Source organism: Megascapheus bottae, chromosome 21 (assembly GCF_031878675.1).
Source record: "Megascapheus bottae isolate mThoBot1 chromosome 21, mThoBot2.hap1, whole genome shotgun sequence".
Classification (NCBI taxonomy): Eukaryota; Metazoa; Chordata; class Mammalia; order Rodentia; family Geomyidae; genus Megascapheus; species Megascapheus bottae.
In genome coordinates this window covers 1,550,445-1,574,530 of record NC_143529.1, presented here as the reverse complement: position 1 = coordinate 1,574,530, position 24,086 = coordinate 1,550,445, and the positions used below count along the sequence as shown (strand labels likewise).

Here is a 24,086-nt window from a genome sequence, read left to right as displayed (position 1 = left end):
TTTATGTGATTAGTGGGGATCTATAGTGCTTACATCACAGAAAACTACCACTGATTTATTCTTGGTTCTTAATAGTCTCACAATCCCAAGCCAAAAACGAAAACAAAATCTTCTACCTAAACACTGATGTAGGGCCTGAACTTTTGATAAAGTTTGGTTCTCCTATGAGGTAAATCACATGTAAACAATGACAAATTAAGAGAAAAAGCTTTCTAGAACTAATAGAATCTCGGCTTTACCATCGTCACTGGAAGAGACTGAGAGAGCCTTTGTGCCAGTCTGCCCCTGGTTAGGCTGCCCTGAGTGGCCAGCTGCTTGTTGTAATAACGAACACATTGCAATCTGCACTACCTCTGGGGCGCCCATAAGACCTTATCACCACTCTACACCAATCAATGTCTTGCTCAAGCTCTTATATTCCTAATAAACTAGTCTGATCATTTGAATGCTTGGTTTCAACTATCCCCAATGGCATTTAGTACTCCTATGTCAAGATGTGAAAAAGTTTCCTGCCTGAGGTCAGGGAGGTGACCAAGGCAGCATGGTTCTGCGGCACATCTGGGGTACATATGAGGACAGGAAGCCTCCTGGGAGCTGCTCACTCATGAGACTTCCCTCTGTTCGTAGGCTTCATAACTATCTTTTGCTATGTCTGCATCTGGTAAAAGTGTATTTTGTAAAATACAACCATCGGTTTGTGATATGCCTTCTGCACAGAAAGAAAATTGGTGACACAGTCACAGCAGGAAGGAGAGCACGAGTACATGTAAACATGGTGCTGGACTGTGCTAGCCTCTGAAGGAGCAGTCAATGCCAGGTGTTCAGTGACACTGTCCCACCCTCAAGAAAGCCAACACTGGGTTTCATCCCGGGCTGAGGACTGGAGTCTGTTACTGCAGACAGCCTGGACACCAATCTTCAGGAGGTGCCCAGCTGCTCTTCTCAGACTACCAGAACCACAGTGTGGGTGAGTGAAACGAGGGCGCCATGGAGCACTGCTCTGATGGAGCTTCCTAGGTAGGTGAGCACAATTTCAGAGCCTGAACTACATGACCAGGTGTATCTGGTGGCAACAGAGTTTCTTTCAGATGTCTTCTAGGATGATTTTTATGATTTCTTCTTCTCCAAATATGATGTTTCCTTAAATATGTGGTGGAGCGTATGTCTTTAAAACATGAAAATTTCTTAAAGTATATTATTAGCAAGTCATTATATTACTGATCTTCTTTTTTAGTGGAGTTTTAAAATATCCCAAAGGGGCATAAACATTAATCCATCCATTGAATTGCTTTTGCTTTTTCATAGTATTTTGATTTGCACATGTAAAATAATGTACATTTATGGAAGTCGAACTCCATGAAGACTTTGACAAAGTCAATTTCTAAGATAGGCAATAGTAAAAATACTGAAAGATGTTGTACCACAGATAGCCTGACAAAAACGCAAAAGACTGTATGAGAAAGATCCACATTTTGCTGAGAGTCATCTCCTTGGAAACAGCTTCTTTATGGCCCTTGAGAGGTGGAAAGGCTCCTGTTTCCTAAAAATGTGATAAGAGGTTCTCTTTTTCAATAAACCATTGATAGATCCAATTGACAAGATCATCTGTCTCCAGGGGTACATCTTTAATTGGAAAGATCCTGTAGTGTACATGTGTGACTTTTGGTTTCCTGTACCCAGGATCCAGGTTTGAATATCTAGAGGCTCAGCTTTGGGATAAGCTATAGTTGTATCTATTATCCACTGGAGGCCTTTTGATTTGCTCTCTAATTGTTTGACATCTCCTCCTGCTGGACTTCCATTCTCCTGTAGCGCTACCAGTGCACTCAGAATAATTTGTGTGGCCCCAAACCTTGGCAAAGTGACATGTGTAAGAAATGGCAAGTTGTTCTTTGCAAATGCCTGACTCATTTCTTGCCTCTCCTTAAGGAAGCCCCCTTCGGGAAACAAAACAAGCCACTTTTGATCTCTGCTCCTGTACTTATTTTCTAGGTGCTTCCTGAGAAGAAGCAGTGACAGTCACAAGATTTGCCTTGTCTTATAAAGAAGTCCCCATGAATTAGCAAAACAATTCCAAAGTTTGTATACTTAAAAATGTGATCCATCAGCCACATCATTTGTGCAGGTAGTTGATTTTTGAGGGTTAATGTTATACCATGCTACCTTGCCAAAGTTTTGGATCTGCTCAAGGAGGCTGGGAGTGGAGTCTATAGGGTTCTTTAAATACAGAATCATGTCATCTGCAAAGAAGGATAGTTTTACTTCCTCTTTCCCTACTTGGTCACCTTTATGCTTTTGCTCTAGAAGTAATGTACCCACTAACCAATAAATGTAACTGTAACCCCTCTGTACATCACCCTGACAATAAAATAAAATAAAATTCAATCTTCCCATCTCAAAGTAAAATTCAGTGAAATAACACTGTTGTTTAACAAGAATAGAGTCTTTAACAAATGAAAGTCAGAACTAAATAACAATGTTAAGGTAGAGTGTCGGGTACCAAGTTCTAACTTGGATGAAACAAAATGTTCATCAATAATTTCTTGATTAGAATATTTGACCATTATACTTTCAAAATAAGATTGGGCAAAGAACTTTCAAAAAATGAAGACAATGGGGCAGGAGTTTGGCCTAGTGGTAGAGTGCTTGCCTAGCAATGCAAAAAGGCCCGGGTTTGATTCCTCGGTACCACATACATACATACAAAAAAAAAAAAATGAAGCCAAGAAGGAAATAAAAAGCACACCTCCTTCTTTGTTGTCCACATCCTTCCAATTTTCCCCAGGGCTGAACTCCCAATGTACAAAACGAAGATAAACATGTAATTGTTGGTTACTCGTGTTACTGCTATCCCTATGGATTTTGGCAGTGAAAAACTAATCTGATTTGAGTTGTGATGTAAAGCATTTGTTACTTTATTAAAACTACTGCAGTAGAACATAGAATCATTTCCATACCTTGTTACTACTAAAAAGAATAAAACAGAACGCTATTTTAGTTTTGGAAAATATTTTAAATCAAAAGCAAGCAATAGATTGCAAACATTGTCATTTTACTTCTGTTTCCTCAGAAGAATAGCAAAATACTTTGTTAGCTTCACAGGCTTGAAATGTGCCTTAAAGGTGACATTGCCTAAACTCCTACTGAATACATTCGTCTTTTGTACCACATCCAAATGTTTGAGCATGTTGGGACAAAAATTTTACATGGCTCTGTTGGAATATATTTTCCTACATTAAATCAATGACCTTATCATTTACACTTATTTGTCCTTTGTTAAGCAGAGTCCCATGGGAACTGAAAGACAGTCCTCATCATGCACCAAGAGGTCTTAACTGCACTTCCTGTTCCATAGTCAAATTGTTGAGGCTATGCAGCCTTTCTAATGGATATGTTGTAATGTGTCCTTTAACCTTTGACACCTTTTAGAGAGAATATGCCATGATTGACATGTTTTGAGTAGATGGGACTATGCTGGCCCTGGTTTTGGACAGTTCATTATTATTAAAAAATAAATGACAATATTTGATTATCACACCATTGACTTCATTATTAGGCCATTTTGCCCACATTGCACTTAATATTAAGTTATGAAAATATATGAATAACAATAAAATAATTATTATTTGGCAATTTACAATGTGTAAAAAAGTGTATATAATATGACCTAATTGATTATCATTCCTTCCATCTGCAGTCCTTCCCTATGAGTCATCTCTTCCTGCTTTCAATCATTTTTGACTGTGACTAACATTATTTAAATATTCTATTCACTGCTAGTGTGTAAGAAATCCTGAGTTTGCCACTGGAGCACAACTGTAGAATGAATGGAAGAATTATTTGAAGTGTGTTGACTTTCAGGGAATTATGAAATATTTCTTTTCTATGAATAGGCCAAGAATTGATTTGTCCAAGGCTTAAACTCAAGGTCTGGGAACTGTCCTTGGACATTCGTAGCTCAAGGCTAGTGCTCTGTCACTTGAGCCACAGCACTACTCCCAGCTTTTTCTGTATACTTGGTACTGAGAAATCAAACCCAGGGCTTTACGCACGGTAGGTGAGCACTCTACCACTAGGCCACATTCCCTCCCAAGTTTATACTTCTTTAAAGCTCTAAGTAAATAGGCCGGGAGTTTGGCCTAGTGGTAGAATGCTTGCCTAGCTTGTATGAATACCCAGGTCCATTCCTTGGTTCCACATACACAGGAAAAAGCCGGAAGTGGTGCTGTAGCTCAAGTGGTAAGCTCTAGCCTTGAGAAAGCCCAAGGACAGTGCTCAGGCCCCGATTTCATGCACCAGGACTGGCAAAAAAAAAAATTCTATGTAAACATTAACAGAAAGTTCATTTGGGTTTCATTACTACCAAATCGTCTTTTCTCAAACCTCCAATATTATTCAATAAAATATTAAGTGTATACATACATATATACATATGTATACATAAAAGAATTGATTTATAGACCACAAGTTCACATATAATAAGAAATGAGTATTATATGGCTAAGTTAAAGTTAGAAGTAGGTTTCAAATTATTTTATTCTTTTCAGTTTCATAATAAAATGGCCCAGAACCTACTATCACATATGCCGTAAGGGTATTTACTCATCAATAGTCAAAAATTGTTAATTAATGTTTACAGACTTAAATTTCTCTAACATAATTTTCCTGATCTGTACAATTTAATAATAGGGAGAAATGCATTCTGAAGATTTCTATTTTATTTTCAAAACAATATTTGATGAGTTCTCTTACCTTTCTTCCTGCTGAAAGCACGGTTCATGATGAGGTTTCAACAAGTATGTTCTCTCTCAGTTCAATCACAGTTTATAGCCTATAAAAAGGACAAAATGTTCAAATACACAATGGACTGTTTACCAGTGTCTTTATATTAAGGCATTTTTCATTTGCAAGATGTTTTAAGACTCAGGTTTTCTAATTTGTATACTGTACTGTAATCTGTGTGGGAAATGTATGAAATAACTTCACAGATGTAATCATCAAAGGTAACTTTGTTTTTGCTTTCACAAATAAACTTATGAATTTGTATTTTTATAAACTTTCACTCCCATTGTTTTCTAGAAGAACTAGTAGTGAAGGTATATTTCAAGACAACCCCCCAAAAATTAGAATTATTTTTATTTTGTTCTTTCAGCAACTTGCAGTTTCTAACTTTTCAGAATTAATTCAATTATGTTAAGAATTATCTGTTAGGGGGCCGGAGTTTGGCCGAGTGGTAGAGTGCTTGCCTAGCATGCACAAAAACCCAGGTTCGATTCCTCGGTACCACATGCATTGAAAAAAGTTAGAAGTGGTGCTGAGGCTCAAGTGGTAGAGTGCTAAGCCTTTAGAAAGTCCAAGGACAGTGCTCAGGCCCTGAGCTGAAGCCCAGAACTGGCAAAAAAAGAAAAAAAAAGAATTATCTGTTAGACCAGATGCTGGTGGTTCATTCCGTAATCCCAGCTACATAAGAGCATAAAGTCTGAAGATCGTGGTTGAAAGCCAGCCAGGGAAGAAAAGTCCAGGAGATTTTTATCTCCACTGGTATGTAGCTAGAAAACAAAAAGAAAAATCTCCCATTTTGTAGGCTGCCTTGTGAGGTCGTCGGCTATGTCCTTTGCTGTACAGGAACATTTTAGGTTGATGCTGTCACAGTTATCAAGTCTTTGCTGTGCCTCTGGATCTTTACTCAGAAAGTTTCTACCTGTGCCGCAATGAACATCCTTGTGCTAGTGGATTTAGTGTGTCCTTGTTTCTGGACAATTGGGTAAATGCCTAGTAGTGGAATTGCTGGGTCATAGGGGAGCTCTATGTTTAGTCTTTTGAGGAACTGCCATACTGCTTTCCATAGTGGTTGAACGAGTTTGCACTCCCACCAACAGTGTAGTAGTGATCCCTCCTGGCCACATCCCCTCCAGCATCTGTTGTTATTAGTTTTCTTGATCATGGCCATTCTACCTGGAGTGAGGTGGAACCTTAGAGTTGTTTTGATTTGCATTTCTTTTATTTATTTATTTATTTATTTATTTATTTATTTATTTTTGTCAGTCCTGGGCTTGAGCACAGGGCCTGAGCACTGTCCTTGAACTTTCTCAAGGTTAGAGCTCTACCACTTTAGCCTCATCACCACTTCCAGCTTTTTTCTATGTACGTGGTACCAAGGAATCGAACCCGGGCCTTCGTGCATGCTAGGCAAGCACTGTAACCACTAGGCCAAACTCCCGGACTGCATTTCTTTTATGACCAGAGATGTTGAGCATTTCTTCATATGTCTATAGGCCATTTTTGTTTCTTCTTCAGAGAAGACTCTCTTTAAGTCTTTGGCCCATCTTTTAATGGGATGGTTGTTATTTTGGAGATTAGTTTTGGAGTGATTCAATTTTTTGAGCTGTTGATATATTTTAGATATGAGGCCTTTGTCCGTTGTATGGTTGGTGAAGATCTTTTCCCATTCTGTAGGCTTCCTAATTAATTTACTAGCTATGTCCTTTGCCATACAAAAGCTCTGTAGTTTAATGCATAGCAAAGATATGGAACCAACCTAGATGTCCCTCAGTTGATGAGTGGATCAACAAGATGTGGTATTTGTACACAATGTAATTCTATGCTGCTGTCAGAAAGAACGACATCGCCCCATTGGTTAGGAAATGGAAAGACTTAGGAAAAATCATATTAAGTGAAGTAAGCCAGACTCAAAGGAACATAGGCTCAATGGTTTAACTCATTTGTCGTAATCAGTAGAAACCTTGGGCTCTCCTAGCAGAGACTTGCAATAGAGCAAAACCTAGATACATAAGGCCAAATAGTATGACACTAAATGAAAGGACCTCTAGGATATAGAACAAAAGCCATATAATGAGTGATTGTTGTCCTTAATGTACTATGTTATCTCTCATCTCTTTTGCTGTCCCTTGGTTATCTCATATTGTTACAGTATCTCACTTTGTTATCTGATATATTGGATATATTTGTATTTGGTTATTTGAAATTGGATAGGGAAGGGGGAAACAAGATGAGAGGTGGGAGTGGGGGGAGGGAAATGGGGACTAAGACATGAGAACAGGTATGAATGTATGTGAATTAATGCACCTTCTATCTGGCAAATATAATGTAACCCTTCTATTAATTACAATAAAAAATATGTGAAAAAAAAGAACGTTTCTACCTGTGACCGAGTTGTAATATTTTCCCTCCACTGTCCTGTAGTAGTTTCATAGTTTCTTATCTAGCAATGAAGTCTGTAAATCATTTTGTACTGATGCTCATGCATTCATTAGAAAAAATATATTTTAACATTCATAAAGAATTTAAGGACCTAGAAAAATTATGTTAAGTAAGTCAGCCACAGAAAGACAAAGAATTCATGTTTTATCTCATATGTATGGAAGCTATATTTAGTTTATAAATCTATAAGCAAATATACTTGGTAGTAAGTATGTACAAATGTGTTATTTGAAATACTGTGCCTTCAAGGGAAAACAAATAGTACTATTTCATAGAAAGGCTAAGTCAAAGTTTAAAAAAATTAAAACATCAAGAAGAGGGTGCTTGAAAGGAGCAGAGAGTTAGGGTTAAGGGGAAAGTAGTCTACAATAAAGAGAAGAGGAGGAAATTCAATAAAGAATCCAATGAATATTCTACAACATTGAGAAAATGGGGTGGGTAGGCGAAGGATGGGTGAGAATATTGAAATGCAGTGACTTTGATCAAGATATATTTTATTCATAAGCTGCTCGGTTAAATGGCAATTCTTTTGTATAGCTCCTTAAATTAATTTTTAAAAAATTGAAGAAAAGAAAAGATGGGAGGATAGAGGGAGAAAAAAGGATAAGAAGGACAGATAGGTTAATAAATTACAGGAAAACTTTACATGATTGAACACTTCTTGAGAGAGAAAGGAGTGGAAAGTGGGTATAATACTATTAAAATAAAAACTTTCTATATTTGACTAAAAATATACAAAGGGTAAATAAATGTAGCCCTGACACTCACTAGATGCTATGTTGAAAATGAATTATAAAACTTGTGGGTGGGGACAGGAGGGAAAAACTGTGAGAAACCAAAGGAAGGGGTAACATGGTCCAAAAGGAAATGTGCTTATTACCTAACACATGACACTATAATCCTCTGTACATCACCTTTATCACAACAATAAACATATACCACTTATCAAAAAAATCAGCAAGCCACAAAAGACAAGAAAACTACCCCCAAGAAAAAATAATGTGTCATAATTAAACATTTTTATAAAAGAAAAATCTAAAAGTAGTCAGAAAAGAACCAATTCAAAATATTGAAAAAGTTGTCAAAAGAATTATCATTTGTATGGATGGAGGGAATAGTAAGTGATTTTGAAGGCCAATATTTTCTCTTAAAATAATTTTATAGGACTAGGAGTTTGGCCTAGTGGAAGAGTGATTGCCTAGCATGCATGAAAACCAGGGTCTGATTCATTGGTACCCCATACATAGAAAAAAGCTGGAAGTGGTACTGTGGCTCAAGTGTTAGAACTCTAGCCTTGAGAAAAGTCCAAGGACAGTGCTCAGGCCCTGAGTTCAAGACCAGGAGTAGCAAAAAAATAATAAATAAATAAAACACATTATGTGTGAGCAGTTAATTTCCAATCTTGAATTAACTCCTTATGTTTTCAAACACTAAAGTAACAGCCAGCTCCTAAAACTTCTTTGTTTGTGATAGTTAATGATGTCTCCTAAGTCCTGAAAAGATGAATTAGCTTATTTTTGACAGTTCTTGATTTAATTAGTGTCCGTTCTAAAGGCACTCTCCTTAAATCTCCCAAGTGTCAGACATCTTACAATATTCTTCATTGATTTTATGACTGTAAATTGCAAGTCTTTGCACTTAAAGATCAATACTGGGTGTAGCCAAGAAAATCAAGAAGTGCACAAGCTGAGAAGTTCCATATTACCAAGAGAGGAAGCCACCTGAAATGTAGTACACAAATACAGGTATCGAGTTTTCAGGAAATAACAAGAAAAATATGCTTCTGAAATCCTCCAATTAAAGATATATAGTGTCATTATCTACCTTTTCTTAATATGGACCTCCCAGAAGCTTGTGATTGCCACATCTATTGTGTTATACTGTATTATATTACATTACATTATAGAACTATATTACACAGAACACAATATGAATGGTTGCTGCAATATGAGCCCTACTTTCAAAAAGTGGAATGTGTTTGGAAATAAAGGAGAATAGTATATGGCTCTGTGGATAGGATAAGCTCCCTAAAAGAGAAACATACTATTAAACAGGAGAGGATGAAGTATAACTTTTGCATTTAAACTTTAGCAAGGTTATGAATAGTAACTAGCCAGATAGTGCAAGGCTAAAGGCGTGAAGAGGAAAGAATGTCTCCAGCAGGAAGAGAAAACGTGTGTACTTGTTGATCATGCACACAGATCTCTTAGCCACATTGCTATTATTCCTCAGAGTATCATCAACTGTCTGCTAGCACTCTCTGCAACACTCTGCACAAAATGGGGGGCAAACTACAAAACTTTAATGAATATCATCCAGAAATGCTAAGTCTGTAGAACAAAAAGGAATGGCATGAATTTACTCCTATAACAAAACTGAAGTAAACGCAATTTTTTCCAATGACTCGGAAAGAAAAATGGAATTTGTAGTCCATTGGTTCTGACATTTTAAGTTATGAAAGTCAAATCATTTTATTTTGACAATAAAACTTTCTGCTGTAAAAAAAACTTTTGACATGACATATAAAAAAGTCATCTTCATTGTTATAAACACTCTTTTTGTGATCTTTAAAATTATATTTTTATTATCTGTAAGTAGTTGTACAAAAGGGTTACAATTCAACATGTCCGTTTATGAGTACAATGCTTCTTTAAAAATGTTTTAAGTGTCTTTACGTATTTGTATAAAGGAGTTGCCATTCACTGAAGCAATTATGAACACTGCATCTTTATCAATATTATCCCTTTCCACGTCCTCACTCCTTCCATCATTCTCCCCACTCTTCTCAAACTCACCCATCCCTTCAATTTTTCAGTTTTATAACTTATACATTAAATATGATATCTGCATTACCCGCTTCCTCTCATCATTAGTCTACCCTCTCTCCTGGATGCCCCTACATCTGCATATCTCAAGTTCCTGCTTCTTGGTATTTATTCTGTTCGACAATAAGTTACTCCAGTTAATACATTTGTGTCCATGTGCATATTACCCCGTACATGCTGACATACTATTTATACATTAGATCTCACCTCCTCATATAAGAGAAAACATGTGTCCTTTATTTCTTATGTTCATTGCTTCAGTACTCACTATAGCCAAGGTAGAGATAGAGCCCAGATAATAGTAAAAGACAAATAATTACACATGAGCATAATTAATTAAACAGCACTCTAAATATGCATATAGTGAAAACAAAGGAGGATATTCCTAGGAGACAATCGTAAGAGTCCAATATCTATGTACATATTACCATATAAAATAACACCTATAGAAACGAACTCCAATAAATGGAAACATGGTATTTATTTATTTTTTATTGTACTGTTTCCAGTTCTTTTTTCTTTCCTTTTTTGGGAGGGGTGGTTTATTCTCTTTTGTTGCTTTGATTTCTGTACCTTTTGTCTTGTATATAAGTGTATCTGATCTGAGGAGGGGGTATGAAGCATAGAAAGAGTTGGTCAAAGGGTGCACCAATTTAACAGTGATACTTCCTGGACACTTTGTTTTAAATGAACTGTACAACATGGAGGGGAGGGGATTTGGGAGAGGGAAAACTGGAAGAGAATGAGAGAGGTAGATGACCATGTTCAAAAAGAAATGTACTCGTTACTAACATGTAATTGAAACCCTCTGACTGTCACCTTTATATTGTTTTAAAAAAAGCAGCCCAGATGACCTTCAGTGAACAAATGAACAAAAGTGGTATATATACACAACAGAGGATGATATTACATGACTGCAAAGAAATGGATGGATATGGGAAAAAAGACATATAATAATCGTCCTCTGCATAAATAAATGGGTAATAATTAAGAAAATGTTGGGATATTATAAAATGCAGGTATTGCTTGCTTCCTTATATCAGCCTGCAGGTGGTGCCAGCTCTCAGAACCCCCAAGAAGATTAATATCCTGTATGGATGCTTTCATCCTTACCACCAAAGGACAGAGCTCTGGGGGTGGAGGTGGACAACATTCCCAAGCTCTCTGAGCAATCTTTTTCCCATGAAGAAAAGATCATACCAGGTCTACCATGGAAGCATCTCTATTATTCTCAGCTAAGCTTGGCAGGCTTCTGGCAATCTATTTAAATAATTAGATGTTGCAATTATTCATTAAAACGTCTTTCAGAGCCTGGGAGCATAGTCTATGGTAGAGTGCACAAAGTCCTGGGTTTGATTCCTCAGTACCATATACACAGAAAAAGCCAGACATGGTGCTGTGGGTCAGGTGGCAGAGTGCTAGCCTTGGCAAAATATGTTCAAGGACAGTGCCCACACCCTGATTTCAAGCCCAAGGATGGCAATAAATAAATGGATAAATAAAACACTTCTTCCAATGATAAGATTTGGATTTTCAGCATTTTCTTGCATCCTTCTTTATTAGATAAAAAATTCTTAAAGACTAATTAAGCCACATAATGAGTTGTAAAGCTCAATATATTGAAAGAAATATAACAAATGTATATGTACTTTTTGTGCACATCTAAAATGTAGTATAGATTTAACATCCTTTGAACCAGGCTTGGAACTTCTTTTATTTGAATTTGTAAATCATAATGATGTGGTTATAACTGTAATATTCTGCTTTCAGTTTGAATGTACACACTGGAACTGTATCTTTTAGACCTAAAGAAATACATAACCATATCCTGTGAACAAAAATTTGTGGGATTCAGTTACATAAGTAACATTAACAAAATTTACTGAACTTCTTTGAAAGAATGAGTGTGCTTGTAAGACATGAAAATCATGAGTTTTAAAACTAAAATGTAATGTGTGTGTCTGATATTCAGTTGCTGCCTGACAATCCAGAAACAGTAAAAAAATATTTTTATTTCAGTTTCAAAGATTTTGGTTTAAATATGGGTATTTCATCTGAAAGAAACTTCTTTAAATCTCTGGTCTTGATATATATGCCTTCTTACACATTGGTTTGTGATATCATAAGTGATATGTTTGAATGCCTATATTAAATGCTACAACTCAGTAATTATATATCCACAATTACAGTTTGGATCCTTTCATAAGGTTCTATTCTAAGAGAAAGACATGCCTTTCTTACTGTTAAATACAATGTGAATTTTATTGTATAGCCTACATACAGTTCTGAAGCCATGGAAAATCCTTTTATGCCAATACAGTCTTTAACTTTATAGGACTCCTGTAATCTGAAATTTGCAAACCTTTTCCCCTTGCTTCTACTACTTTTTTCTGTACAGTTGATAAAACCTTTCTCCTTGGAAATCTTATTATCTTCTTCAAAATATTGAACCCTAACCCTGAGATTCTGGAAATTCTTTTAGAAGCCAAACTTCAAGAAATGGTTGCTTTCCAGAAAGAGCTTTCTATAAATAAGCCTTCTCCATGTTACTTAAATGAGAATTAGGACATGCTCCCTTTCGTCTCTGTCAGGGTCAAATAACAGGCCAGAATATTCACAGATGACTAGCAGAAATGTTTGTCCACTGACAATTTGGAAAAATCACTTGACCTAACCAAATGATAAAAGCCTCTGTTTTCCCTTCAGGCCTCAGAAATCTGAGTTGTTTTCAGAAATCTGAGTTCTATTGCATGATATTCTCAACCTTGTTCAACTATATTCTCTCCGGCCTCAAATTCTTGTTCGGGTCTATAACAGAAACATTCTTTCTGCCTGGCCTTTCTTCTGTTCCTCCAGCTGACATGTTCTTCAACTACTCTACATCAGTGATTCTGTCCAACCTTAACTCAAGTCCAAAGGTGTTGTTTTTACTGGAAAATCTTTTTATCATATTTTAGCATTCTTAGAAAAATTTCTGGCAACCAATACCAACCTACTTTGCTGAGCAAATTTCTAAATTTTCTTTTCAAATTGTCTACTCAAATGAAGGTAGCCTTCTTACCATCTTTCACTAATGAGGGCTTTTTTTTTCATTTTGCAGACAATACACTCCCTTCAAATGAATTAGAAAAAAAATGCCCTAAGAAAATTAATGAATCTAAATGCTTATAATTTTGCCTTTCCTGTTTCAGAATTTTATGACTTTCTATAGTAAATATTTGTTCAAATGCATAGCAAATAAACTAAATAAACTTTTCTAGTTGATTGGTATATGAATTTATCAACATAAATTCCAAACATTTGCTGAAAATATATAAGAATTTCAGAAAACAAAAAATTATTTTGGCCGGGCACAGTGATTCATGACTGTAATCCTAGCTACTCAGGAGGGTGAAATCTGAGGATTGCAATTCAAAGCCAGCCTGGGGACAAAAGTCCATGAGACTCTTATCTCCAATTGACCCCAGAAAACCAGAAGTAGTGTTGTGGCTCAGGGGGTAGGGTAGCAGCCTGAAGACCTCAGGGACAATGCCCAGGCCCAGAGTTCAAGTCCCACAACTGAAAAAAAAAAGGTATTAGAAAAGTAAAGCAATTCCTTAAAGTTATTCAGTAGAGTGAGTAAGAATGAGTAAGAAAATTCTCATAGGTTCACAAAAGACTTCTGTGAGGAAGCTTATACCATTGCTTTATGGAGTGACAGGAGTACTCCATTGCCTGCATGGGATTAGGCAAAATATGGCAGATGTATACTAGGAAGTGTTAGTTAGAAAAATCACTTTAAAGAAATAATGGAATGTATACATGACAATATGAATGAATCTGAGAAAACATGCTGGCTTCACTGATAAAGGTGAACCAGTTAATTAAAGCCAAGTTATATATATGATTAAATACTACTTCCACACAAAACCAATTTAAAAAAAGAATACATAGGAAAAAGGTTTTCAATTGAATCATCCATGGTAAAGACAGGGAAAGAATGGCACTTACAAATTTATAGTCCAAAATAAAGCTGCAGCATGAGAAGCAGTGACTTTGAATAGAAATAAAACATTTTGATCCAACAGAAATGATAGCATCCAATTATCCTGACGACAGGAGAATGCAGAGGCTCACTTGAGCCTGGAGAACCAAACTTTAATATGACTGAGGCGTTGACAATTCCTCTTTCCTCCACCCCATGGCTCTTTCATTCACATTCCTTAACAACTTTGCAGGTACCTTTTCCAAACAGTTCTTACTTAGTCAAGTCAAATCTGAAGAGAATAGCTTGCTTCCTAGTTTATGAAGACAACTTCTATCTCCTCATTGTTTTTTCTACCTCCACTGCTCATCATTGGTTAACTGTGTACTTGAGGACTACTAAAATCCAAACATGTAGTCATTGATCTCTATTCTCCTAGCTTTTTCTGCTCTTTTAGGAGAAAAGAGCCAGCCTCCTCTTCCTTCACATCTGAGTTGAGCTCTCATGACATCTAGATTTGGCTAAGACCTGACAATGATCAACTATCCTCACTCCATCACTGGGAAATCATTAGAATGATAGAGAAGATTTTCACTTTTGCCACAACTTCTTGAAATTTTGATTGTATTTCTTAATGTGTCATGTCCTCTGACCATTTGCAGTCTTATTTGATTTATATTTAAAAGGTGGAGCTGATCAGTCAAAGTGAATTAGATGCACACTGAATAAAAGAATCCAACAAAAACTGTTTTTTTTTTCCTTTTTATCTGAGAGAACTATACCATCATTTATTAAGGATAGGATATTTGAAGAAAGTTCTGTTCTGAATATACCAATTCTGAGACATCGGAATTGATGAGTAAGTGGTTGATGTGGCAATTATGATCGAAAAGATAAAGTAGAACAGAAATACAATTAGCTGCATATAATGGGATTAGTTAAGGGGTAGAAATAGAACGAGGTCTCATATCAAAATGAAATGGAGAATTAAAAAAACATTTGTATTATTCTCAATTTATTGTATGAATGAGTATTCATTTAACAGTTTCTGAATACAAATGGTCTTGATCAATGACACCCTTTCAACATTCTCACTTACCCCTACTCATACTTTTATAAATTCTGAAGGATATACATTAATCTTTTATTTTTTTATTTTTAACCATTCTAAAATTATTTTTATGTAGCAGTACAAAGGAGGTGCCACTCAAGAAACCAGTTTATAACCACAAGAAGAACATTTTATTAAGAAAAAGAATAGTTCTTCAAAGAGGACAACTGAGAAATGGCTGCTCTGCATCATGGAGAAAATGAATGATTTCTGCAATGCAGTTTTAGGGAATAGGAACCTTGCTCAGACTGACTCCTGTTGGTTCATTAGAAAACATTAAAAGAACTAGAAAAATTCAAGCAATTTTGGAGGCAAAGAAATAAAACAAGAACTGAGAATGATATGGGCTTGAGGAATAGATATTTTATTAGGAACTACTACATATGTATTTATGCTGAAGAGATAGTAATCTGCTAGTAAAGAACAATGATTATAAAAGGATGGTTAAAATCAGGAGAAAATAGCTTCATAGGAACTTAGGGATAGGTTTTAATTCTCAAGTAAAGTTGTTATCTTTAAGAATATAGAGTGATTTCTATGAAGAAGAAATAAGAATGGCCTATAGACACATCAAGAAATGCTCAACATCTCTGGCCATAAAAGAAATGCAAATCAAAACAACTTTAGAGATTCTACCTCACTCCAGTTAGAATGGCCAGGATCAAGAACTCTAATAACAACAGATACTGGTGGGGATGTGGCCAGGACGGATTGCTACTACACTGTTGATGGGAGTGCAAACTAGTTCAACCACTATGGAAAGCAGTATGGTGATTCCTCAAAAGACTAAATATAGAACTCCCCTATTACCCAGCAATTCCACTACTTGGCATTTACCCAATGGTCCAGAAACAAAAACATACTAAATCCACTAGCACAACAATGTTCATTGCGGCACTATTTATGATAGCAAAGATATGGAACCAAACCAAATGTCCCTCAGTAGATGATTGGATCAAGAACATGTGGTATTTACACACAATGGAATTCTATGCAGCCATCAGAAAGAAAGATATTGCTCCATTTGTAAGGAAATGGAAAAATTTGAAAAAAAATCACATTAAGTGAAGTAAGCCAGACTCAAGGAAGATAGGTACAATGTTTTCCCTCATTTGTAATAATTAGTACACATTTAGGACTCTCCTAGCCGCAGATTAAAGTAGCTCAAAACCTAGGGACATACAGTCATGTAGGATGAGACTAAATGAAAGGGTCTCTAGGATATGGAAACAAGAGTTTTATCTTGTGTGATTCTTGTCCTTAATGTACTATCTTATTTCTCTTCTCTTTTGTTGCCCTTTGGATAATCTCATATTGTTACTGTATCTGACTTTGTTACCTGGTATATTGTACATACGTTTATTTATTTATTTATTTGAAAGAGGAAAGGGAAGGGGAGAAAACAAGATGGGTGGGGAGACAAAAATGGGAACAATAAGATGAGAAGGGGTATCAATGTGTGAGAAGTATTGCACCTAAAATCTTGTAAATGTAACTGTAACCCCTCTATATATTAGTCAAACAATAAAAAATAAAATAAAATAAAATCATCTCAATAAATGCTTTGACTTGCAATCGTTTTTTAAAAATAGGAATATAGAGTGATCAAGGCACTGGTGGCTCAAGCCTGCAATTCTAGCTACACAGGAGGCTAAAATCTGAGTTTTAAGGTTCTAAATCCATGAAAGTCTTTATCTCCAATTAACTGCCACGAAATGGAAATTGCACTGTGGCTCAAAGTGGAAGAGCACTAATCTTGAGCTGAAGAGCTCAAGGACTGCACTGAGGACTAGAGTTCAAGCCCCACAATTGACTCAAAAACAAAAAAAAAGAAAGAAAATAGAGGAGTGATTAAGTATTCTCTAACAAAATCCTTGATCATTTCGTAGCTCTGGAAATGGGAAAAATGCAATTTCTCTTCTAATTGCAGATATTTTCTCAGTTAAATAAGAATTATGCCACTAGCTGTTAGTAAGAATGATGAAGACATGTAAGGATTAGAGAAAAGAAAAGTTGAGACAGACACAGCGCTGAAAGAGCTTAAGTGCAAGAAGGAATTGAGCAAAGCCATTGTTGGGAACTTTAGTTGCCCTGGTGAGAACTGTAATACAAATGTGAAGTGTATGATTGTATGTATTCCTATGTGTGCATGTTGGTGTGTTTGTTCTGGCCATGTTGCCCGCTTAAGTGTTATCAACTCAGACTGAGATTTTTCGAGGCTAATACAAGAGAGAATGGAAAAAAGATGTCTTGGTACATTATTGTTCTTATATTGAAGCAAAATTTTCCTTAAATATCGGTCTGAGGGGACCAGGCATTTAATCTAGTGGTAGAGTGCTTGCCTAGCATGCACAAAGATCCAGGTTCAATTTCTTAGTATGACATACATAGAAAAACCGGAAGAGGTGCTGTGGATCAAGTGTCAGGGTGCTAGTCTTTAGGAATAAGCCCAGGGACAATGTTCAGGCCCTTATTTCAAGCCCCGGGGCTAGCAAAAAGAAAACAAAATGGGTCTGGGGCCCCCAGTTTGGCATAGTGATAGCGTGCTAGCCTAGCATGCACAATGCCCTGGATTTCCTTAAGATCGCGTCCACGGACAAAGCTGAAAGTAGTAATGTGGTCTAAGTGGTAGAGCACTAGCCTTGAACAGAAGTGCTCAAGGACAGTGCCCAGGCCCTGAGTTCAAGCCCATGGTCTGGCAAAAAAAGGGGGTTGTCCAGCCTTGGAAATAACATTAATAATTATTTTTTTTCTTCCTATCATATACTTTGACTGTGATCAACATAATGTTTTGTAATTTTTCTAGTTAGCATAACATAAAAACATTTTCACTAACTAATGACCAAAAAGAAAACATAAACGTATATACTCCTAGAATGTATAATGTTAACATATTTATGTCTAAAGATTTTTCTGGAGGACAGAACAAAAGTAAGAAGATACATTGCATGGACGATTCTGCCTGGAGTGGCGTGAACCACCATCCTCAGATTCCAGTCTCTTGACTATCTAGGATTAGAGGTGTGAGCCCCCAGTGCATGGCTGCCGTGAATTTTTTTCAATAGTTCATTAATATACGGTGTGGGAGAGATCCATGTCCTTAAGATTCTTGGTATCTAACAAGGAGATCTAACACTTATGATCTGAGTTTACCTCTTTATTATGCATTTTTCTATCACAGAACTGCTGTCAGATAGAATCCCACCAGGCCTGCCCTGCTCTCAGGCTTGTGACCTGGAGGTGAAATACTGGCTCATTCTGCTATTCCTCTGTAAAGCAGTCACTGCCTTTTCCCCTTTGTTTCCATTATTCTTCACACATAAAAAGAAGAGTGACAAAAGCAATATCTTGGGATTCAGTGACAACCAGACAGAAAGAAACAAATCTTTCAAGAAATAAGATGGATTAATCCCTAATCTTCTATTCAGAAAGATATGTGTACATATTAGGTAATGTCTGTAAGCACTGTAGTGTATATAATTATCTTTAATGGTCCAGGATTATTTTTTTAAAAAACCTGCTTAAATGATTACAAAACCACTTTAATTCTATGAAATCCTTTACTTCTTGCACTAAATGTACTTTATATTTAAACATTTGTGTGTGCGTGTGTGTGTGTGTGTGTGCGTGTGTGTGACTGAATGTGTTAGTACTATAGCTTGAAATAAGGCCAGGCTCTGTCCTTTAGATTTTTGGCACAAAGCTAGCTCTCTACTGCTATGAGGCACAATACCACCTCTGGCTGTTTACTGGTTAATTGTATATATGAGTCTCACAGACTTTCCTGCGTGGACTGGCTTCAAACCATTATCTTCAGATCCCAGTCTCCTGAGCTGCCTCACTGGTGTCCAGCTGTACTCAAACATATTTAACTCAATCAATTGATGTTTGCTCTTCAATTAAACAGTTTACTTGTCAAGAGTAATAGCATATGCATTTCTATCAAATATGGAAACCAAATAGTTTCTCTATATTTGAATAGCATTAGTACAATAAAAAAAATTGTTTTTTTTTCCCTCTAGATGTTTCGAAAGGAAGAAAAAAAATAGAGAGGTAAGACAAATTTCCCAGTGTTCTTTTTTGTTTGTATGTTTGTTTGTTTTTTGCCATTCCCAGGGCTTGAACTCAGCACCTAGGCTCTTTCCCTAAGCCTCTTGTTGCTCAAGATTAGCACTCTACCACTTGACCCACAGTGCCACTTCCAGCCTTTTCTGTTTATGTGGTACTGAGGAATGGAACCCAGGGCTTTGTGCACACAGGCAAGCATCCTACCACTAGGTCATATTCCAGCCCCCTAGTGACTTTCTTCAAATGTGGAGTAAGCATGCTTTAAAAAATTCTGCTCTCAATAATGGTATTGATATTGAGAATATTAACTAGAAAGAAAGCTAAACTGAACCTCCTTTTTGAATTGTAGAAATAGTAGTAACACAAAGTATAAACAAAATTTCCACTCTGGAAACCATTCCTTCAGTTCATCTAATAGAATCACCAACAGATAATCATTGCAGAGGATCAAATCGCAGCATATACACTGTTGCAAAGAAACCATGCCTTGGTAGAAATAAAATTCAAACCTTCTCTGGACGAGAAACAAAGCAGCAGTTCTTTCATGCTCCCAGTGCTTTACTTTTTTTTTCCTCCTATTAACATTCTGTTGTTGTAATGCAAACCTTATGTGACAAGATGCAGGCAGCTCTCATTCTTTTAACAGGGCATAAATGTGCTCACTCAGCAACAAAAGTGACTAGTTGTGAATGACTTTGATCGTTTCTAGACCAAAGTTGGCCAGGTTTAAGAAAACAACATTCTGTCCAGAATGAGTGACTTTAGCCCAAAAGCTATTAATAAAATTCAACAGAAATCTGGCTTTAAAAACCTCTAAGTCTAGTAATCACCAATTGAGCTGCATCACTAAAATTTAGATATGGTGCTTTAAACTCTCTATGTTTTGCAGTCTAAATGGGAGCACATACTCATTAATTAAATGAGTAATTTTCTACAAATCAAAGATAAAACTTTTGTTTACCAAAAGCCAGGAACTAAAAGGGAGAAATAGTCTTGTTGAAGTCTAATTATGCTCAGATGTGAGACAGACGGTGCCAGAACTAAACCTTTTTGGAGTAGCGACTTCTTGGCTCCTCAAAATCTGGAGCAATCCTATATCTGCCCACTGTGTCCCCTGCTTTAGACTACGAAAGAAAAAAATCTCTCAGAAAGTGTGTTATATCCAAGTGTACCTATGAAACAGAAAGCAATTCTGATTTCAAAAGGAAATATCATGTCTGAAATTACTTCTACTTCTTTTACATTAAATAAAACTTTCCCCATGGAAAAAAAGTTAGAGAAAGCAGGGTATATTGCTTATTAGGTCCGTCTGGAAGAAATGACTTCTTCCTTGGTTCTCTCCCCCTGCACCCTGGAAGTCCCCCAGTCTGAGGTATTGCCCCATCCTCTGAGATCACATCCATTTCCGCTGTGTCTATACCCCTCCCCCTATATAATCTCTCACTGCTCACCCAACTCCATCTTGGGCAGCAGGAGTCTGCTCTTTCCTCACATAATAAATCCTCTTTTCTTGAACTGCGTGGAGTTTCCTTTCAGCAGACCTTACACTGGTCTGATACACATACTAATTTTTTTTAACCTCTGAGACAAAAACATAAAACTGAATGCATATAGAGGTTGAAAAATTCTATTTAATATCAAAACAAATAGTTCAAAATTTTCACTATTGTTCTCTTTTTTTCTGTCATGGGACTTGAACTCTGGGCCTGGGTGCTGTCCCTGAGCTCTCCAGCTCAAGGCTATCACCCTATCCCTTGAGCCACATTGACACTTCCGGTTACCTAGTAGTTAATTGGAGATAACAATCTCTCGGACTTTAGTGCTTGGGCTGGCTTTGAAGCAGGATCCTCAGATCTCAGCCTCTTAAGTAGCTAGGATTACAAGTGTGAGCCATCACGTCTGGCTCTCTCTCTGTCTCTCTCTCTCTCTCTCTGTGTCTCTGTCTCTGTCTCTCTCTGTCTCTGTCTCTGTCTCTCTCTCTGTGTCTCTGTCTCTGTCTCTCTCTGTCTATCTCTCTGTCTCTCTCTCTCTCTTTCTCTCTCTCTCTCTTTTGTGCCAGTCCGAGGGATTAAGCTCAGGGCTTGAGCATTGTTCTTGGATATTTTTGCTCAAGATTAGTGCTTTGCCACTTGAGCCATAGCACTGCTTTGGTCTTTTCTTAGTATATGGTACCAAGGAATAGAACCCAGGGCTTCATGGGCTTCATGCATGCTGGGAAAGCACTCTACCACTAGACTACACTCCTGGCCAGTACTATTCTCTTATTTTGGGTAGAGACATTTCAAAAAAATGGTTAAACCACTCCAACATAATTTATAATTACATATGTGTAAAAACATTATTACATTAGCCATCAACAGTTGCATATTAAAACATGAAGTTAAAAATAGCAAGTAAACAGCAAATAAATGGAAAATGTCCCTATTTCTTCTTTAGAAACAGAATTACTTTTGTTATGATCTCTAAATGCTAATTAATCTGCAACAGTACCAGGAATATAACAGGAGATTATTAAAATATCTTTCTTCATGGAGTTGCTAGCTAAGACATAAGGTACATCTTAGACAGTTTCTTAGTATCATCTACATTTTGGTATGCATTTAATAATAATTAATATGTATGTATGCCAGTAGCATGCAAAATTAGACCCAAAGAAAGGAGATGAACTGACATCTACAAGTGGATAATCAAATAAAACAAAAACACAAAAAAAAACAAACAGGAAGAGGAGAAGAATTTTCCAAATATATGTATGAATACCAAAATGAACAGATTGTATAAGTGTTACTTGAGCTGCTATTAAACTATGCCTCTTTCAAACTTCAAGCAAAAGCACTTTCTCACTGGATTTGCTGTACTGTGGCAATCATTCATTTGAGCTATAGTCTCATGTGGTCTTTCCAGTACATTACTCCCAGGCCTGGTTTCAGGGGGAATCCTAGAGGAGCAATGGGAATTGCTTTGCAATATGTTGCATTAGCAGAAATGTATTCTCATTTGAAAATCCATAGCAGAAGCACCCTGTTTAAAATTGTAGCTTTATGATTGCACCACATGGGCCAACCACCCCTAAGAAGCAACGACATCTCACAATGCTCATGCCAGCTGCATTCTGATGTGGTTGTATATTGAGTTTCATTCGGCTGTTGCTAGCAGTATATTTACTACCTAATTAGTATGCACTCTACACAATTTCCTTAGTGAGAAAATAAATAGATGTATTGGAAAGGCCAGCCAAAGCTGCAAATCATAGAAATTCAATGGAGGGGCAGAGAGGCGTGCATCCAAACAACATTTATGGAGAAAAATGATAAAACAATTTTAGAAAAACACATTTGCTACCCCCGTTGTTACCTTAACTGCTTGAATAGATAAATGGAAAGTGGAGTTGCATTGTAATCTTAATGTATTCTTACAAAATAAATACTCAGATTCACTATAAAGCTGTAGAAAACAGAGTGTAAATGCTTTCAGAGTAACTACTGCAGGATTGAATCCTATATACTATGTATCTGCTCTGGGCCAGATTCTTTTCTCTTTATTGTTGGGAGGGGGTGTCATGGGGCTTGAACTCTAGGACTTGGCAGGTTCCCTGAGCAATTCAGCTCAAGGCTACCTCCTTACCCTTGAGCCACAGCCCCACTTCCCGTTTTCTAGTGGTTAATTGGAGATAAGAGGCTTTGTAGTGAGTGGGGCTGGCTTTGAACTGCTATGCTCAGCCTGAGTAGCTAGGATTACAGGCATGAGCCACTGCGCCTGTCTTGGCCAGACATTCTCACAGATTTTCTCTCTTACTACATGCATGCTCTGAAGAAGGTAATATTGCTTTTATATTATGGATTAGTTCACACACGTAGTAAATATTTAATCTTATATCTTATAGTACAAGTTTCAGAGATTGTCTACTACAGGATAAACAGCATACAAATTTGATCCTCAACATGAAAAATATAGCTATATTTTCATTCTTTTTCCTTTTTTTGTAGTATGGGAGGACACAGTCTGTTAGGTAATGCAATAGAACTGAAACTGAAACTGTTGAGGAAGAAAAATATGGGCCCTGATTGATTATAATTCTTGATGGATTAAGTACATGCTTCTCAACACCATATAATGTACAGTTAACAATGCCACCTATACATTGCTTTTACTTACATAAACATATTTTCTGTAATTTTTTAATATTTTACCATTTTATTGAGTAACTATTCAGAATATGTATAGTAGGTTCTAAGGAGCCAAACTTCCTCTATGAATTTATTTCATGTTTCTGGACTTGGCACATATGTATGGCTCTGATGTTATAAATTGTTCTTTAATCTTGGTGTTTTATTTTTGCCTTGATCAGCATCATCTTTTCATTCTTATATCAACACTAATTGCTGACAATTTATGTTATGCTTTTTCATACCAGGAATCGATTTAAACTCTGTCTCTCTGTCTCTCTGTCTCTCTGTCTCTGTCTCTGTCTCTGTCTCTCTCTCTCTGTTTCTCTCTCTGTCTGTCTCTGTCTCTTTCTCTTTGTCTCTGTCTCTCTGTCTCTCTCTCTGTTTGTCTGTCTGTCTGTCTGTCTCTGTCTCTGTCTCTCTGTCTCTCTTTCTCTCCCTCCCTCCCTCCCTCACAAAGAAATTCTTTAATCAGTTATAAGTAGGCATGATGCATGTGGAAGGTCATGCATTCTATGAACAGGGAACAAATAAAGCCAGAGTGTGTATATAGCTTAAGTTCTTCAATCTTATTTTCAGTAGTGCTGAAAGGTTTATATACTATATATTTGGCAACTACTCTGTACCTGACAATGAACCAGTACTTAAATATAGAGCTTCTCAAAATAGATCATGCAGAGTGATAGCTATTCAATGACTGCATCTGGACTGAAGTAGCAAAATGATTTTCA

At 36.7% G+C, this 24,086-nt stretch overlaps 1 protein-coding gene and 1 pseudogene across 3 annotated transcripts in view; both read right to left on the bottom strand.

Moving 5' to 3' along the window:
* Gulp1 (GULP PTB domain containing engulfment adaptor 1) overlaps window positions 1-24,086 on the bottom strand; it is a 212,881-nt gene that overhangs the window by 85,827 nt on the left and 102,968 nt on the right. For all 3 annotated transcript variants that reach the window (XM_090354453.1, XM_090354452.1, XM_090354454.1), the window contains exon 3: window positions 4,753-4,831. In XM_090354453.1, coding sequence (XP_090210579.1) covers window positions 4,753-4,780 — 28 coding nt within the window. In that variant the 5' untranslated portion in view covers window positions 4,781-4,831. The remainder of the gene's footprint in view (window positions 1-4,752; window positions 4,832-24,086) is intronic.
* LOC150048532 (acyl-CoA:lysophosphatidylglycerol acyltransferase 1 pseudogene) lies at window positions 1,382-2,767 on the bottom strand (annotated as a pseudogene).